Raw genomic sequence first — 19,370 nt, forward strand, 5'->3', positions numbered from 1 at the left:
TACGTTTAAGTTGACATTTTACACCTGATTGTCACCTTTGGTGCTACACAACTAATTTGTACACGATTATTTCAAGCTTCTTACCTTTCGCCCAGTGGGAATATGTGTAGCCACGCCCCCCTGCCTGACTTCCGGGTTATAATCCTACCTGAGGAGGTGAAGAAGTCGCTGTCACGACAATAAACCAGCGATCTTTCAAATACCGCCATAAAAACAGTAAACAGTCAGAACAGTGTCGTGTTGTATTACACTGCTTTCAGGTAGGTGGGTGTATTTTACAGTTTGATTTAACTTTGGCAGTAATGTTTAAACCGATGAAAGTGCTGTTACTCCTGGTTAAGTAAATAACACGCTGCTCTCCTGTTACGCACAACGAAAATATAATTAAAATATACAGTTAGTAAAAAGGTACTGTACATGTGGGCTACAGCAGGGACTTTTTTTTAAAAACGAAAACAATATGAGGAAGTAACAGTTTCAGCGAGCTGCTGTGGTGTTTTTCTCGTGAGTGAAATACTGAATTTCTGCAGTACAGGGCGAGGAGCATCCCGGGCAGATGATGATGATGATGATGATGATGTAATACCATTTTGAGAAGTTTCTCTGACACGATTTTGGCGAAAGTTGTGAGAAACCAAAAGCAGCAGCAGCAGCAGCGCTGAGATCAGCTGACTGATCAGCTGACTGACCAGCTGATCCGCTCGCAGCTGATCGCTGCTGTCAGATCAGCTGTGGTGTTTCAGTGGTGGGTGGTATGTGGGCTGCTGTGACCCTCAAGTTCATAACCAAGAACAGTATTTTGAAAACTGGGAAAAAACCCCGTGATTGCGTGAGCTTTCCTGTTATTTTGTCACATCATTTTTTACCTTGCAGTGTTTTGTTTTGGATTATTTCTCGAACAGGTTCCTCCTCAGTCCAGTTTGGGTCCTTTTTGACTGATATTTACAGGATACATTTCTAAACAAACAATCAAAACACCAAGAACAATAACAGTTTGCAATAGAGTTGATAAAATTTAGCTTTGAGACCACTAAGTTACTGTAAGACTCTGACTGAGACCAGCTTTTAACCATTTTCTTAATGAGACCCCTTTGTTTTAAGCAAACTGAGGACTCGTGACTAAGTGACATATTTTATGGATATTTCATATTACAGTCAATTATATTTTTTGGAACGTTTTTACAATTTTTTTAAAGATATTAGATTTTTATTTTTTTTAAAGATATTATTAAACTTTATATTTTGAATAATATTTTATTTATTAGATTAAGTTTTCATACACTCCTTACACTTCATACACAGAAACAAGGTCTCACAACTCGCTGTGCAACTGAGTTGAGAAGCCAGTGTCTTAGGAAACACAGGTTACATTGAATGAGAGTAGGTGAGTAAAAAATGGATGGATAGATGATAAAGGTGATGCATGAAGGACATTATAAGACTGTAACAGTGATAAACGGCTGAATAAACATGTTTAACATGACTGTTTATGACCCACAGCAGATTAGAGTATTAATTCTGTTTTGTATCACAAACATGTCAGAAGCACCGATATTAAAAGATATGATGTGACATTTCCTCCAGTGTTTTCCTGGATATATCAAGATGTCAAGCAAATTATTTTGCTTTTTATTTGTTTAATCTCAAAAAAGAGTTTGTGTACAGGAAAAAAGATGGATTTGTTGCATTTGAAACTTAAAAACTTGAGTCCATAAATGCTTTTTCTTCAGCATGATGAACGTGAGAAGAGTGGACAGGACGGTTCTGAGTGTGGAACAGTCAGAGGGAGTCGGTGCTCATGTCCGCAGGAGCATCGGCAGAAAGGAGGTGAGTTCCTCAACTGTAAACCCTCTCAATAAAAACTCCACATACCAACTATCATTGTAATTCGTGCAATATTGTACATAATTTATTCCCAGCTGAGAAACCTTGATCCTTTCCTGATGCTGGATGAGTTTAAAGTGAGCAAACCTGCAGGTTTTCCAGACCATCCTCACAGAGGATTTGAGACGGTAAGTAACTGACAATAGTTTTAGGAAATCCAAACCATCATAATTTACTGTTACATGGTTGTTACATCAGTTGTTGAATAAAACGAGAGGAACATAAATGTTCAAGGGTCTAAGGCAGGGGCCTTAGCAAAACATTACATGGAAAAAACATTTTATTAAATAACATTTTGATTTTCATTTATGATTGTTGTAGGTTTAAAGTTGTTGTTTCAATATTTCCTTGATCTCTACATTTTGTTAGTCTTGAGTCTCCTATTGATGCCAAATCCCAAAAGAGAGAAAAGTCTTTAAGGACAAGGGAGGATTTTGGCTCTGGACATATTTTCTTTTTCTTCTTTTGGCCAAAAATGGCTCTGTTCAGCATAAAGTTCGCTTGAGACGAACTGGTGATTTGTGTTACTGGCCCATATGATATAAATCAACTTGACTCAGGCAAAAAATAAATCTAACATTTGCCAGTTCTAGCTTCTTATTTATGAGAAATTAGCGGCTCTTCTTTACTTTATGTGATAATAAACAGAATATATTTAATTTTTGTACTGTTGGCTGACAAAAAAAAAGGAATTTGTTAGATATTTGCAATTATAAACAAACAAACAAAAAATCTGCAGCATCAGCAGATGCATCCCTACATATGATGTTGCACTTATATGTTCAGAATACTTTTTTTTCCCCCCTCTAAAACCATTAATGGATGAAACAACAGATACCCAGAGTTCAGTACAAAGCAACAAAAATCTGTGTTTTCAACCTCATTTTTCAAAGTCAGCTCAGGTCAAAGAGGGATCTAACTGTAGTATCACAGACTCTGCATAACAATGAAATGATATAGATTGTAAATGAACCGCACTTATATATGATAAGAAGAAAAACACCCTCCTCCCTTATATGTCAAAACAATATAACAGTATTGAGCTGATACAACCACAGAACCAAAGAACTGAATAAGGCAGCGCAGCAACAGAAGCACAGGACCAGCGGGTGTCATTCAGAGGTGAAATTCCTATTTTGTCCACTAGATGGTGACGACAGGACAGCATCCAGCAGAAGGTAAACTCCAGTATCACTTTGCCTTCCACAAGTGATGATTTAGGTTTGTAGATTTAAAGAAAATCATACAGAAAATCAGAGATGTCAGAGATATCATATCTTCTGGTACTGTTAATTTTTCATTAAGGCTTCACGATGACCTCTCACGATAAATTCCCCTGTTTTGAAACAGAGGAATTTCCCTGGCCTCTGGTGTGTTTCTCGTGGAACCGTCCCCGGTTGTGTGGTTTTATGTTCTTTGAGGCATTTGAATTTATTTCCATGTATTATGTCTCCACCAGAGAAAGTTTTCCTTGATCATTGTTGCTGACATGTTGGCAAGTTTGTTGAAAACTGAGAGATCAGATACACATGCAAAACCAAAAATCGCATTACTGTGGTAGCCTCTTGTACATTCACATATTAGAAATTAAAGTCTACATTGTTAAAATTCTTTCCCCGTGAACCAACAACCTCATGAAGGTCTGCTTTTGAATCACTTTTTACAGTATATAACAACAGAGTCTTTGACACATGACCTCGGCGTTTACTCACATATTTAAAACTTTCTCAGGTTAGTGCAGGTCAGAACCCACAGCCTTTCTTCTGTCTTTGTTTCTCACACTGTTCCTTCCCATATCATTTATTTACTGTCTTTATTCAATGTCTGACTTAAGAGTAGTGCTGATATGGTTAATTAAATGAGACATATGTACTGAATCATAAAATTACCATGATATGCCATCGGAAATTAAGGAAACATGCTGAGTTTAAAATCTGGCTTCTCCAACAACAACACTACAGTGTAAGTCTTACGCATTCATGGGAACACTTTATATTAAGGTGCTTGTAATAAGCATTAGTCAATAGGTAATAAGGCCCTTATAAAGTGCTTATGTGTAATTGAGAATATGTACGTGTTATAGTAATAAGCACTTATAAGAAAGTTGTCAACAGTTTACAGACAGGGTTATGAGGGCTACTTTTAAAATGTACTCCAATACAGTAACTAGTTACCTGTTAAAAAAGTGTAGTCAGTTACTTAATCCAAGTATCATTAAAGTCATGTAACTTGATTTCTTTCTGTTACTTTTGGATTACTTCAGTATAAAATGTGCTGATATTGTTAAGCCTTAGTTAGGAAATTATTAGAGACTCATTAAAGGGCCAAATTGATTGATGCCTTTTTTTTTTTTCACCGACACATCAGGAACTCTGCCTCTGATTGGCTAGAACTCCACTGGTTAGGTTGATTATAAAAGCTATCTATTTTGCATGAGCAGGTGTGTCTTGACGTTTTGGCTTGCTCCTTGGTGTGCATTGGGCAAAAAAAAGGTTTCACCGTCACTTTACAGAGAAATAATTGATGACAAGATGTATAATTAAAATAACTTCTCTGTGTAAAAATGTCAGATTTCTGCTGGTTACAGCTTCTAAATATGAGATTTTGTATTACTTGTGATTTCAGCACATCTGGCGAGTCATGTATGTTAGAAATAATCTGTGTGATTTAGATGAGGGGGCGCCTGCAGAGCGAAGAGGAACAGTAGCAGTCATCTGCAATAATGGCTGTTTTTGCGCTGATATAAAAAAAATGAAATTAACAAACAAATCAAAATTAACATTAAATTAACATAATTGGTGGAAGGGAAGAAGGATGATAGATGCAGAGACTCCAGTGCGCCATTTTGGCAGCGTCTGTATGAAAACAGAGCCATCAGTGACTTCACAGAGGAGAAGCTGCACACCACACAGCGTCATCAACACGCCCACACTCCGGACACTGAGCCGCTGTATTCACAGCTCACCTGTACTTAGAGCCTATCCCAGCTGACATTAGGCGAGAGGCGGGGTACACCCTGGACAAGTCAGCGGTTCATCACAGGGCACAGTGTGAAACCGTTGCCAGGAACATGTATTGCATCACCTGTATATTTGTTTCCTCATGCATGAGATAAACAAAACAGGTACCCACTCATTAAAGGATCTTGTGGCGAGCTTGCAAGTTGCAAACACCTCACCCTCCCCTTCCAACCTTGTGAAAAATGTGAAAGGCCCTATATAGAGCCAGTGTTTGGTTTGTCTGTTCTGGGCTACTGTAGAAACATGACGGTGCAACATGGCTGCCTCTGTGGAAGAGGACACACAACAAACACAACAATTTTTATTCTCAGGTGATTACGCACTACTGAAAACATACTTATGAGTATTATATTCAATTTCTGCCATTTTCTGCCAATAAATCCAGATAAAGCAGCTGCAAATATAGATCGTTCACACCCTTCCAATATTCACAATGTCTACCAGCTGGTTGTCATTGTTTCCCGTCAGCTCTAAGTGGATTTGTCTGGGCTTTACTGATTTATGCTGTAGAGTGGGAGAAAGTCTGATTAAAAACCTTTTCTTTTCAGGCTTCAAGCTATGGGAATGGAAAATATAATCGTTTGCTCTTATTCTGGCTCTCGCTCTGTTAGTCTCTCTGCGAACCTTTTAGTGATATGCTTATGAAAATGACTTTTTTCTTGCTTAATGCTGTACATTAAATTCATCACAAGCCTTTCATATGTTTTAAATTATGGTTTATTTCTGTACTGTGGTATTAGAAGTAATACTACAACCACACTGATGAATGGAGGTAATGTGGCAGGTCGAACATGCATCTTTAAAATCAAACAAACTTTTAACAAACCCAGATATTGTCCTCAGATTGCCAGACTTTCCTCCAAGTATATTTGATTTGGCAGATGCAACTTAAATCTCCCGGTGTGGGAGGATGGGACTAGGCTACACTCCCAGCATGCCTTTCAGCAGGTGTGTTTGCTCACACTCACATGACTTTTGAAATCACACAGCTGTGGAGACAGATCACAGGCAGCTCACTGCAGGGGCCCGAGCTTTCCTCCCTGAGACAGATGTTCACCTCTGAACCCACGACCCCACAATCAGCTCTTCTCTTCCTGTCCAGTCTGACCACTGGGGCAGTGAAACGGGCGCACACGTGCTTTTAGTGTCGAAGCAGCACTTGTTTCTAAGTTCACGGCCTGAGTTAAAGAAAACTGGACTATTATATTTAACTTAATGTGAAAAAGATACTAATTTCTTTACCGTTGTCTTTGTAATAGATCTGTATCTGTATGAGGCAATCATGCACAATTTTGCAACAGCTGTTTACATGCATGTTTTTCTTTGACCAGGTGACGTACGTTTTAGAGGGGATCACAGCCCATGAAGACTTCTGTGGTCATTCAGGACGACTGAAACCTGGAGATCTGCAAGTAGGCCACTCCATAATTGCTTATAGAGATCATTTTTATGCATTTTTAAAGGAATCGTTCAGCATTTTAGGAATGACACTTTATCATTTTATCCTATTATACATTTTGATTGATTTTTTTTCATTATTAGTGAATGAACTCTTGAATCAGAGTGGCCTTGACCTTTGATGTCAAAATTCTTATCATTTCATGCAGTTGGATAAAAATCCCCAACACATAATGCCTCCGGCCACGGCTGTCGCTAGTGCAGATGTGTGAAAACTGATAAATAAGAAGCTGCAGACAGCTAGCTTAGCACAAAGGCTGGAAATATAGAGGGAAACGATTAACCTGACGCTGTCAAAAAGCTAAGACAATCTGCCTACTAAAGCTCACTTGTCATGTCTCATTGATTTAAATTATACAAATGTACAATTCGCCATTTTACAGGGGTTTGTGTGCCAAACTAACCTGCCAGAGCCAGGCTAACTCGTTCCCCATGTTTTCAGCCTTAATGCTAAGCTAACCAGCTGCTGGTTGTAGCTTCAAAGACATGTGAGTAGGTAATTGATTATGGCGATGACAAGCTTGGAAGTTACTAGAGATGCCTCATAAGAGACTAAACTGTTAGTTGGTGAGACGAGTCTTAGTTGTCTACGTTTTCATTTATTTGTTAATCACAGAAAAACAAAACCCACCTCAGACTCTGTTCAGGAGCTGTGCCTTGCTGTTTGGCCAGAAGATTGTTGCAACATGGACCTTTTCTCTTGTGACACTGACGCTGTGCCGTAGCTTCCATTAGCTGGTTAGCTCAGTTAGGAGTCCTATTAGGCTGGAACACAGACTCAGAAACTGACGGAGGCTGGTTGAATGACCGGGAAAACAGTACGGGGTCGACTGATACAGTGATACAGCGTCTCCAACCAGGACTCCAGGGACAACGACAAAGACACAGTGGCTTCAGACAGGGAGGTGTGAAGCAGTTGAGGTGCAAATTTCACTTAGCGAGTTCATTTCTAAGTATAATCGTGTTGATAAATCCATGAGTATTTGTTTTTGTGAAGTTGAAAGTTAATTCCAAGACTTGTGTGAGGTTATGTTGTGGTAAAATAAATTAACCAAGTATTCTGTCTCTTTGCAGGTTATTCTGACACATTCGGAATCATTTCCACGTTTGCTGTTAGTATTTAACAGATAGCTTGCTTTGTGCCCCAGAATTTATATTTAAATAATAAAATTAATATCATAAACGTGCAACAACTAATCGAATAATGGCTTGAACTGACGACTACTAGTCGACTACGAAAATATTAAGTTGGCGCAGCCCTCTCTCTGCCCTCAGCCGAGAAATACTCATACTTTGGGTTTTGAGTCTCATTCCCAGGTCATCGAATTGAATGAGACTCAACAAACAACTATGAAAGTGTTTTCTTAAGAAAACAGAGTGACAAGGAGGAGCAAAAGTTTTCTGCCAGACCACTTATGCTTAAAGCTTATTATGGAAGTTTGCCAAAAATAAGACACCAGCTTTAATTAGTGAGTATAGGTGCTGGTTGGTGGACTTTTTGACAGAGCCGGGCTGTTTCCGGTCCCTTTGTGCTAAGCTAAGCTAATGGCTGCTGACTGTACCATACAGATAAAAGAGTGGTATCAATCTTCTCATTTAACTCTCAACAAGACAGCAAATGAGCACATTTCCCAAAATGCTGAACTATTTCTGTAACTTTACTCTTGATGAAATTGCTAAAATAAAGAGGTGGTGTTTTCTGTTCTTCGGATATTAGATACACATTATCTAACAGTGTGATGTCATTGTTTACATGTATCAGTCTAATCCTCTAGTAGTCATTTTAAGTAAGTCAGTAACGTGAATCAGAAGCTTTCAGTCCACTTCTTATTAACGTAAATGAAAGAGCAGAACAAGACTTAAGCCCATTGGCAGACAAATCCCCACAAACTCATTACATATGCATTTAAATGTTGTGCACTCACACTAATTGGATATCATGCCCTGTGGGTTGTTTCCTGTGTTTTTAAAGTAGTAAAGTTATGTTTACACACACACACACACACACACACACACACACACACAGGCTGCTGACTCAGCTTCAATCTGCTGCTGGTAAGGTTCATCCAGTTCAGCTGAATCTGCTCTAACTCGCCACGTGCACCCTCTGTAGGCTCGGACGTCATGTCGGTCCTTCGGGGAACGCTCAAACATGAGCTCAGATTAAAGCGGGGTTTCGGTCAAGCAAGTGAGGAAGACCGCGCGGGAAAATTTTAAGAAATCGAGTTGTAACTTAGTTGGTTACCTGTAATGAACTTGGTATAAGAATAATTATATTACAAGCTGTTTCAAAGTTTTAAACGAATGACAGTCTTTATAATTTTATGCACAGTGTCCATTTTTATCAGGACTCCGTGTACCCAAACTGGCAAATTATTTCCAAGTTAGACAGATCACATAAAATATTTTTAGTTTAATGAATTTAATTTCAAACAGCGCACAGATCTCTGTCTCCTCTGTTCTGTGGGTTTTCTAGTTTCTTTTGTTCTGAATGTTTTACTATCCAATCAACCCGTGACAGTGAATACTCAGCAAACAGCAATAAAACAAACCAGACAACACGATGACATAGATAACAGCTGCATTTAAAGCTAAGCTCAACAGTGGAAATTTACAGCTGGCCTAAAGGGGAAGCAGTTAGACTTTTAAACTGAACTTTATTTCATCCAGTGTTGTTAACCTCTACTTAAAACCAGCTCCATGTTTCACAGTTTATTTGTCATATTATTATATTCAGGAGCCTATCAGAAGTATGTATTTATATCTCACTTTTGTCAATTTACTTTGAAAACTAAACTGGTGTTTTTGCACAGTAGTAGCAGTAACACGTCTTATTTTCTGTATAATACTGCTGGAAATGTTTCAAAGGATGCCATGTAAGTTATTGGTGGTTTAAGTTTAATGTGTTTATTTTATGTTTCGTGCCAGTGTTTCACATTTATTTCACTACCTGATTTAAATTGACTTGAAATTTCTTCAGCTAGGTATTCATTTGCAGTGAATATTTCTAGATTAAAGTTAGTCAAAGATAAAACTTTATTGTCATGTTGTAACTATGTGAAAGTGTTCTGATGACTTCTATGATCTGTAACCTCAGTATCGAATTATGTTGTTAGGAAATCAAACCTGGAAGATAAGCAAGTGCATTAAAAAGGGCGAAGCCTGCGTGAAAGCAGCCAACAGTAGTTAAATTTCATTATGCTTTATCATCTGTTTTTTTTAAATCACTTCAGTGTGTACTTCCAACGCAGAATTTTCTGGTCGAAAAGGAGCAAGAAGAAGAAAAATCTTCTCAAAACATAGATGGTCTACCACATCTGGGCCGCGGATGCTTTTACAACCTTTTGTTCATGTGTGGGTTTTAATCCACTCATCAAAACACAAAAAGGACCAAATTTATGAATAGGTTATTGTAAAACAGTGACTTTAAATCGCATCACTACACCGACAAAATAATAATGCAAAATAATAACAGGAGTTATATTAGGGCACCTTTCATATAGAGCAGGTTCAGATTATAGGCGAGGAAATCTTCCTTTTAACAGACAGAAACCTCGCACGGATCCAGATTTCTATCACGGGCGGCCATCTGCCAGGACCAGTGTTTGATTAACAAACTTTCTGTGGGGTTGTTCTTGTGCTTCATCTGCATGCTAACATGCTCAGTGATGTTTAGCTGGTATAATGTTGACACTGATTTGTTTTGCTCAGGGAAAGGGATCGAAAGAGTGTATGAAGCTAAATTACTGGGTGTGATAAATGATCACAAATTATGTGGGAAACAACACAGAAACAATGTAAAAACAGTCAGAACATTTGTATTTATCGCTCGTAATTCCATACATTAAATACTGTGTGTAGTTATGAGGGGACACATACAAAACCAACATAAATCACATTTTCATGCTACAGAAGAAAGAATCATTATGAGCCACAAATCCATTATTCATCAAATTACGCACTTTAAAGTTCTGTGGTCTGATTGATCTTAAAACAGCAGAGATGATCTACAAAGCTCAAAATAATTTACCTTCTGGCTGTGTTCAGAGGCTGTTTGAAATTAGAGAGAGCCAACATGAACTCGCTCTGCACGTTTAAAAACATATATAAAACCGAGGTGTAAACACCATCAAAGATCGAAGATTGGAACTTCGTTTTTATTCTTTCTGATGATGATATGCCTTGAACTTATGTTTGGTTATTCCTTTTTGTTTGTATAGCCTGTTTTTGTGTAGCTTAACGTCAGCCCACACCTTTTTGGTTAATACTTTTGTTTTCCACCTAATTCAAGGTCTTATTCTTTTTATTTTATTTTGGGAAATTGTTCATTTAATCTTGGAAAACTGCAAATAAGGGCTGAAATTCATTAATTCTTGTTTAACATAGGCAGGTTTAGGGTGATCACAGAAGTTATTAGACTTAAATAACCACACTTAAACAATCATGGGGAATTTAGAAACATCATCTACAGTAACAACTATGAATGTTTTAACCAAATAACCATCTCTTGTACTGTAGATGTCCAGACACTGAAAAAAAAACTTTGACCTGCTGGTGGCAGGTCAGGGGATCACCAGAGTTACGAGAAATTCCTTGAAAACAACTTACTGTATGTCTGTACAAAATTTCATCACAATTCCTCATTTCTGTTTGGACAAAAGTGGCTTCATGTATATGTGATAAAAAAATCTTCTCTCTTCTGGCTCTTTAATACAAATACAGAGACAAATACAGTTTTGTGGCTTGAACACAAAGCAATATGAATAGTGACATCTGTGATCTCAGTCTGCACACTGAATATGTGTATGTATGACATTTGTGTCTTTGGTGTGTTTGAAATATCCTTGTCCATCAGTGGATGACTGCAGGACGGGGGGTGGTCCACGCTGAGATGCCCGTGTCAGAGGAGCCGGTGGTGGGCTTACAGCTGTGGGTGAACCTGCCGAGACGAGACAAGATGGTGGAACCAGCGTACCAGGAGCTCAAAGGCTCCGACATCCCCAGACCCAGCCGGGGAGGAGTCACAGTCGCTGTGATTTCTGGAGAGGCATTAGGAGCAAAGGTGTGTGTCTATGTGTGTGTGTGTGTGTGTGTGTGTGTGTGAGAGAATGTGATGTCACTGCAGCATCATTTAATGAAACCACTTTGAAAACATACATGATGTTTACTTTCTTGGTAGCTGTTGATCTCATGGTGGTTTCTCATCTGATGGATCCGCAAGGCAAACAGGAAAAACTGACAAACAATGACATAATTGTGCATGCATTTGTGTGTGTGTGTGTGTGTGTGTGTGTGTGTGTGTGTGTGTGTGAGTGTGCGAATGCCTGTTAACCACACCATTTGACCAGTGTGTGTGTGTCAGCAGAGTCTGTTTGAAAAGAGGAAGCAGCAAATGAGGAGCAGATTATTCTGGCCTGCGAGCAATGACTCGGTGGTGGTGGCGTGCAGACGAATGTGTGTGTGTTTGTGTGTGTACTTGTTTTATTACACTTGTGAACTTTAGTGGAAGTTGATGTGGAAACTGATGTGAGGACTGATGACGAAGCTGAGGCTGATTGGGGGCAATTGATACAAATTATGGTTAATTATGTCTGTGTTTGTGTGAGTACATTGTAAGAGGTTACTGTAGGGCATGAGACACAGCAAGTTGTGGTTTGGCAATAAAAAAACTTCTTGGTTTAACACAGGTCATTGAACTCCTCTAAATCTTAAACATCCATTTCTCTCTATTCATTGTATGTAGACTGTAAAGGCTCATAAAATGTCTTTTTTATGGTAATAATTCATACACTAAGACACACTTAATTGCAGCTGACAGTGAATTAAGTTCTCTTGGGATGGTCACAACAGACCTTTTTCACAGCAGCCATATTGATATGAAGCAGCAGGCTAAACACAGGTGCTACCAATGATACTACTTAAGCCAGTGAGTCAACATGCACAACAGAAACATTCTGAGTCTGTTGGACTTGAATTGGTAGCACCTGTGTTTACTCTTCTGTTTCGTGTCAAAACAGCTGCTGTGGAAAAGGTCTACATGCACCTGATAATAATAACCGAACAGAAGAAAGAAGAGAAAATGCAGTGATCCTCAAATCCTCAGTGCTGAAGTGTCTTTAGGGTCATTTACATCAACTGCAGATGTGGACCAAGATCTATTTGGTCAGATGTCTCAAAAAAATACACATGAAATAATACACAAAGCCGTGTAGTGCAAGAAGTGCAAGAAGTGTAAGCCATGGACCTACATTATATCTCTGAAAAACCACCTAATTATTAGTCGGGTGTGGAGCCGATGAACAACATTATCTTGGCAGTAACAGAACAATGCAGCTCTAACTTGATGTTCGCAGCCCTTTTAAAGAGAACTGACGTGCAGATGGTTTTAAAGTTGTAAACAAATGACCATGGCCATCACTGGCGCCACTATTCCAAAGTTTGCATGAATATGTGCTCTGTTTCATACAATAAATATTTAAAACTTGTGGCTGTGTGGCTGTGCAAGTGTGTATGTGTTTTTGAGAAAGTAAGCATATTTTCTGACTGTCCTTTTTTTCCGTCCCCATTTAGTCTAAGGTCTTCACAAGGACACCAACCTTGTACCTGGACTTCAGACTGGAAGCAGGAGCCCTGCATGTGCAGCCGGTCCCCGCAGGTAACAGAATAACATGTAAAAATACACAGTAGTGTTTCTGAGTGGTCTGTAAGGATGTAAAAGCATCTCATGGTTGTTTTGGGCTCTAATCTTAAACCATCCCTCCTCACTTTTTTTTCTCTTTACGTCCATTTACTTGAAGCGTTAATGCACTCTGAAGTGTCCTCGCTATGAGACAACCTTGTTCACCACAAGCTACATGAAACATTGTCCTTCAAGAAACAGAACAATGAGTGATACTAGGGAACACAACATGCTCTGCTTATTTTTTACAGAATATTTTTTTGTGAAAAGTGGCTGGAAAAAAACAAATAATAAATGATGACCTTTAAAGCAGCACTATCTCTTCATCTTGAAATGTTTAATTTTGAATGCTTTTCCTTTCATGCTGATGGTTTCATTTCTGAAGCTTTGGCAATACTGATTTTTTTTTTTTAAATTGGAAACCGACATGTCTGCCCCTGCCTTTGGCAGTAGGACAGGCCTGGATGCCAAAAATATAGTATAATCTGACCTGCAAAATTATTTTGTTTAATTATTTTTTTCTGGTTCTTTCATACTAGTTGAATACAACTTTAATAAAAACACAATTCCATTCAAAAATGTATTGTATGCATGTATTTCTAAGGGATTGCATGTTGCAATTTGCTGCTATGTTACATCCAGAAAAGAAGACCTTGTTCAGCAATAACTCACAATAATCATGAACAGTTGGACAACAATGCTTGAATTTTCATTGCATACTCTGTGGGATTTGATTGAAAGTACAGAAAAAAACAACAAAGCTCAGATAGCCTTTTTTCAGGGGTATTAATAACCTAATCAAACTCCTACAAGAGTTTCTAACTTTGTGTCCAATGCATGAATAACTAATGTATATAAAATGTCTTAAAATTGCTGTTTTCACCATACTTAAACAAAAAATGAAGCTATGTTATTAATGAAAACCATAAAGTAAAGTTTTCAGAAATATTGCGCTTTCTTTCAGTAACTGCACATTGAAGTGGTCTTGCTATAAGATAACAATACCATCAGTGGCCCCAAGTAAATTTTTCTACTTCCTATTTCACCAGATAGAGCGCCGTGTTTTGCATTTTAAAGGCTCCGTTCATAAGGATGTAGGTCAGTTGACTCAAGGTTCACACAAGGTTTTTGATCAAAGACTGCACTACAACTGTGGAGGAGTAAGAGAAATGTGGATAAAGTGTTATCAGCAGATATTTCCAGTTATTACAGAAACACCTCGGGGCTCACAAAGCTTGTAAAGCTGTTGGAGGACAGGACAGCTCAGCATTTTACATTAACAGAGAGCGAGAGTGAGCAACATGGAGAGGAGGAGAGCTTTACAACACAAGGAATATATCCCTGAGCCTCATAATGCTGTATATTTCTGTCACTGCACTGCCTGCAGTGAAGAGTGAATTTGACTTTACAATATTTACTAGACCTCGAAATTGTTCTCATCTGTGAATATTTTATTAAAAAGTTCAAAACTGTCACCACACATCACGTTTACTCAAGATTTGGTGTTGGTATATGGGGACGTGTTAATCGCTGTGTATGGTCCACGGTGTTGGGACACCATGTTACAAAAGTAACGCATTACAGTAATATATTACATACAAAAAGTAACTAACTTAATAAATTGCTCATTCCAGCTGTCCCCTCTCTGTGTACCACCTTTCCTGTCATATCTTCAGCTGTCACAATCAAATAAAGGCAAAAATGCCCCCAAAAATGTTTTTTAAAACTGTATGTTGTAATATTTATAGTATATTATATTTTAAAAAGTAACACAGAAGGTAGATGCAGACAGATATTTTGGAGCGGATGACAACATTTACATCCTGCAGACTCTTGTGGCCATGCAGCTGTTAAATTATGTTAGTCAGATGGCCACAAAAATGAATGACAATGTTGCTCCGAAACTGCCAGATGTTTAAATAAATTGTTTGCTCACTGCGTTAACTTAAAAGATGGTGATATGTCAATGTTGTGTTAACAAACTTGTTTGTGCTGGTGTCCAACATTTTTTATTGCAGGTTTAAGAGCAAAGAAAAAATATTTAACTATTTCTTTATTACACATATATACTTAAATACTATTTCTGTGTTTGACAGGATGGACTGCATTCATCTACACACTGTCAGGATCCATTCATATTGGTGAGTTTTGTCTGGTTAAAGGGTAAATTTTGCATTTTTCATGTGGCTGTTCAGTCAGTGTTGAAGGTAAATGTAGTCAGTTGAAGCGTGCATGCTATCTTGACCAACAAAGCTTAGTTCTCTGGCTTGCAGAGTTTTGCAGCAGTGCCTACGCCAGGATGCATTGTGGGCGAGCTTCTGATGCACACACCCATGTTGCCATGTTATCACCACCAGAGCCATGTAGTTATTACTTTCTTGGCCAGAACATGTTAGGTGACAAACATACTCATTTAGCCTGTCTCCTGGCTATCCAGAGGCGGAGGCTAGAAAAATCCAAGCTGAAATAGCCTGTAGCTCTTTTTGCATCCAGTGACATCAGCGGTTGCAGCAGGAAAACTCGGATTTCCTGGTCAATACAGGACATGCTGAGGGATTTATTGCTTCAATTGACTGCATTTACCATCAACACTGACTGGACAACCACATGAAAAGTGCTTCTAGAAAAAAGGCCCACTATACACCTTTTCTATTTAAACTTTGCAGCAAGACATTAGTTTATTTCCCTTATGAATACATACAGAACATTACTTGTCTCGTCTGGTCCAACACTTTAGAAGAAGAAATCATTCCCTATTCCACCACTAAATTTTAGTTGGATATGTAAACTCTTTTCAGTGTATTTGAACATTTCCCTCCCTGCTCTTCCTGCTGCCATGTCGACGTTACAAATATGCGTGTGATCTCAGTCCAATCGCAACTTCCCTTCTACGTTCAGCCAAAAGGCCCATGTGTTCCACTTTAAAGCCTGATGGATTCATACTGACTCTCTCCAGACTTTTTTCCACTCCTGATCAATCTGAAATTTACCCAACATCACTGGAACACTAATTGTGCTACAGTATATAAATTATGACCATCACAGAGTTTTATCACTTTTCCCACATGTTGTAACCACGCCCTGTTGTACCAGTATTGCCGTTTGACATGAAATACTGCATTTCCTGCATATTGGTTGACGTTGTGCGATCAGGGAGTTCCCCTCGCATGAGAACAAACACTTTCAGACAGTGGATTCATTTTCAGAGGCTTTCTTGGTTTGTTGGAACCTGTTGTTTTCAGTCAGAATTCCCATTTTATTATTCTTTCATGAAATTTCATTATGATTTGATTACTCTCCATCGTTATACTGCAGGATCTCTCAGAGTGGTCCTAATTGTTGACAGATGTTTTGATGACACGAGAGGATGAAAATGGCTGCTAAGATTAAAGAAGTTATTTGAATCTGAAGTCTCCGACTCTACATGTAGTCTGGTCAAATCAGGACCAGCTGGCTTTGATGAATGCACCGGCCACAAGTGGAAGTGTCTGGCTTCTTAGCGTTTAGCGTCAGCGCTAGAAGTGTTGCAGTGTGCAAACATTGTGGGAAACCAGGTCAAGATGTCTCAAACATGCAGGTGCCTGATTGTTGTGATTCGTCAAACTAATGCATTTGTTATTGATGCACATGTTAGCTTGTGAGCAGCAAATAAGTTAGCTTTGGGTGAATAAGAAAATAGCAATGTCCGAACAGGTTTCATCTATTTTCCCTCCTCGTTGCTCTTATTGACCATCAAAACTTTTATGTTTTTTTTTTTATTCTTTTTTTTTTTTGTTAGGGTTAGGCTTAGCCCCTACTCCCACAAGTAATAGACTCCCATTTGTTTCAGAAATTCTTCAAAAAGAGCTCCAAGACCACAAACCCTAATCAATCATTTTAAATAACATGTTTATTCTGTGGTTTGTTTCCTAACATGAAATAACAGCCCTATTTTGTCAGAATTGTGAGAAACTGTCTCAGCTGAATGTTTTATCCTCTCTTTCATTTCACTTTTATTAGAGTTAACAGTAATGATGCAATAATTTTGTATTATGAGGCAGTATATGTTTGAGATTATTTTAATATGTCTCTGAAAGTAATGGGAGTGGTGGGTTTACACTTTCTTAATGGGAATTAGAGGTGCAATGTGTAAAATATGGCCACAGTATATCACTGCTGACTGCTGCTCATGATACTCTTTGCTATCTATGGGTGTAGCTACCAGCTGCCATTAGCTAGTTAGCTGTGCAGCTAGTGGCCCTGTTAGCTGACTTGAGTCTGCCTGGGCCGGAGCTCGGAGCGTCAGGGGAGGGCTGGTGTTAACAACACGGGCAGTGGAACCAGGCTCCCCAGTGAACATGACCAGACTGCAAATGAAGAGTTCCAGCGTTTCTTAAGGACATAACTGTGAACTTCTCTTGTTTTGAAGGCCCAGATCAGGAGCAGCAGAAGGTGGAGCCCCATCACACTGTGGTGTTTGGAGATGGAGACTGTGTCAAAGTTCAAAACAAGGTGAGGAAATTCTCTGTCTTTTCTCTACTTTACTAATGTGTTTGTTTGATGACTTACTTAATCCTTTACATCCCAAGCTCACAATAAACTTTCTCAATTATGTACAATTTGTGGCAACAATTTGACATTAACGATGACACAACGTTATTTACATTACACATTTCATGCAGAGGGTAAATTCAGAGTAGGACATTCACTATTAAGTATGACAGGATAAGTAAAAAGAGCGGGAAAGTTTGCATATGGACGAGATGGGGCGGACGGACGATTTAAACAAACACGGGACTTTCACCCAGGAGACCGGGATCCTAGTCCTGCTTAAAATGAAAACATAATGTCAAAAATAAAATCAAAAAGGCAAAAAGAAAAGTCTTCTCTTGCTTCTTTTTAACTGGCTAACTGTAACTTTGGATGGTGAATTTTTAACATAAGCTCTTGTTGTCTGCATATGATTTGATTTCAGGGAAACTCCGACTCAGCGGCAGGCATTAAAAATCACTTGTTCATTCACTCATCTTGTTTTCTTATGCAGGTCTTAGAGGCATCATAAGTTGCGAAAAATCTTTGTAGGACACCTACATTTGACCAGGAATTTATCTTTATCCACAGACTTATCTTGGGACCTGTTCTGATCCCTCGGTGGGGATGATGATTATAACGCTGCGTCTTATTTCCTCCTCAGGACTCTGAAGTTTCCCGTTTTGTGCTGATCGCAGGAGAACCAATCAAAGAGCCTGTGGTACAACACGGTACGTCATTTGTGTTATTTTGTAGATATGTTTTATTGATACTGAGACTCATCAGTACTCTTACTGATACTGCCGACATGACAATCAACGATGTGAAAAGATTCAACATTTATTTTAATACTTTTTTGCAGAAATAAGTTGAATTATTGCATTTAGCTGCATTTTCATTCAATTTAGTAAAGTGAGCCCACACTTCTGAATATGTTACCCTGTCAGCTGTTTATGTAGCTTTACATAAATAATGATAGCAGATCATTTGTCCAGGAGCTTATTGATATTTCTGTACCGACTTGTCAGAACCGGTACCAGTTACGTGCTGGTTCTCGATACCCAACTTAACTAACACCTGTAATGTAATATTTTCTTATGATGTGTCTGCCATTCAGGTCCATTTGTCATGACCACAGAGGAAGAGATCAGACAGGCTATCAGGGACTACCAGACTGGCAGAAATGGCTTTGAAAGGGCTGTAAATTGGAGGTCCAAGATCAGAGACTCTGTCTGAACAAAACACTTTGCAGTCTTTTCCCTGGTCAACATGTTTGCCTTACATGTTCTCTGCACCAGAGGCATATTTATAGAGATATTTGTTGTAAGATAATTATGTAAAAATGTTTGAAATGTGGATATTTATTTCTCAGGGTATGTTCTGTGCTTGTTTACAGGACATTTAGAACTTTCCAGCATCTATTTAAATTTGTTGCATGTCCACATGCTACATGTGGGAGTAAACGACATGCCCTGTTGTTAGCACTGTAGTTGTTTACCCTCTTTTCCTTGTAAAATATAGATTTTTAAGGGAAATGTGCTTTTAACTGCTCTCCACTCCCCTTGTTAAATTTAAACTTTATTACATTTTCCCTCTGCTGTTTGAAATAAAACTGCAGCCGAGCTTTCACACATTGTTCTTACGAAGATAATTTAACATAATTAAATTTAAGTATGAAGGTTTTACAAATGTTTTTATGTTTTACCACATGATTTGCTAAAGAAAAATTGACCTATTTTATTCAGCTGTTGTAAAACAATTTTCCAGCTGCCAGATATTAAATGACCTCAATAACCAAATAGCTTTACAGACCACATTAA

At 38.5% G+C, this 19,370-nt stretch overlaps 1 protein-coding gene across 1 annotated transcript; it reads left to right on the plus strand.

The window, feature by feature from the left end:
* Positions 1-1,909: 1,909 nt before the first annotated feature.
* pir (pirin) lies at positions 1,910-19,260 on the plus strand. The gene is made up of 8 exons (XM_084714477.1): positions 1,910-2,012; positions 6,236-6,316; positions 11,218-11,424; positions 12,933-13,017; positions 15,138-15,182; positions 17,450-17,532; positions 18,215-18,281; positions 18,668-19,260. Exons 1-8 carry the CDS (start codon positions 1,944-1,946, stop codon positions 18,784-18,786), a joined length of 756 nt encoding a protein of 251 aa, XP_084570603.1. The 5' UTR covers positions 1,910-1,943; the 3' UTR covers positions 18,787-19,260.
* The last annotated feature ends 110 nt before the right edge of the window (positions 19,261-19,370 follow it).

This window comes from Lutjanus erythropterus, chromosome 1 (assembly GCF_056507025.1).
Source record: "Lutjanus erythropterus isolate fLutEry1 chromosome 1, fLutEry1.hap2, whole genome shotgun sequence".
In the NCBI taxonomy this organism is placed as follows: domain Eukaryota; kingdom Metazoa; phylum Chordata; class Actinopteri; order Lutjaniformes; family Lutjanidae; genus Lutjanus; species Lutjanus erythropterus.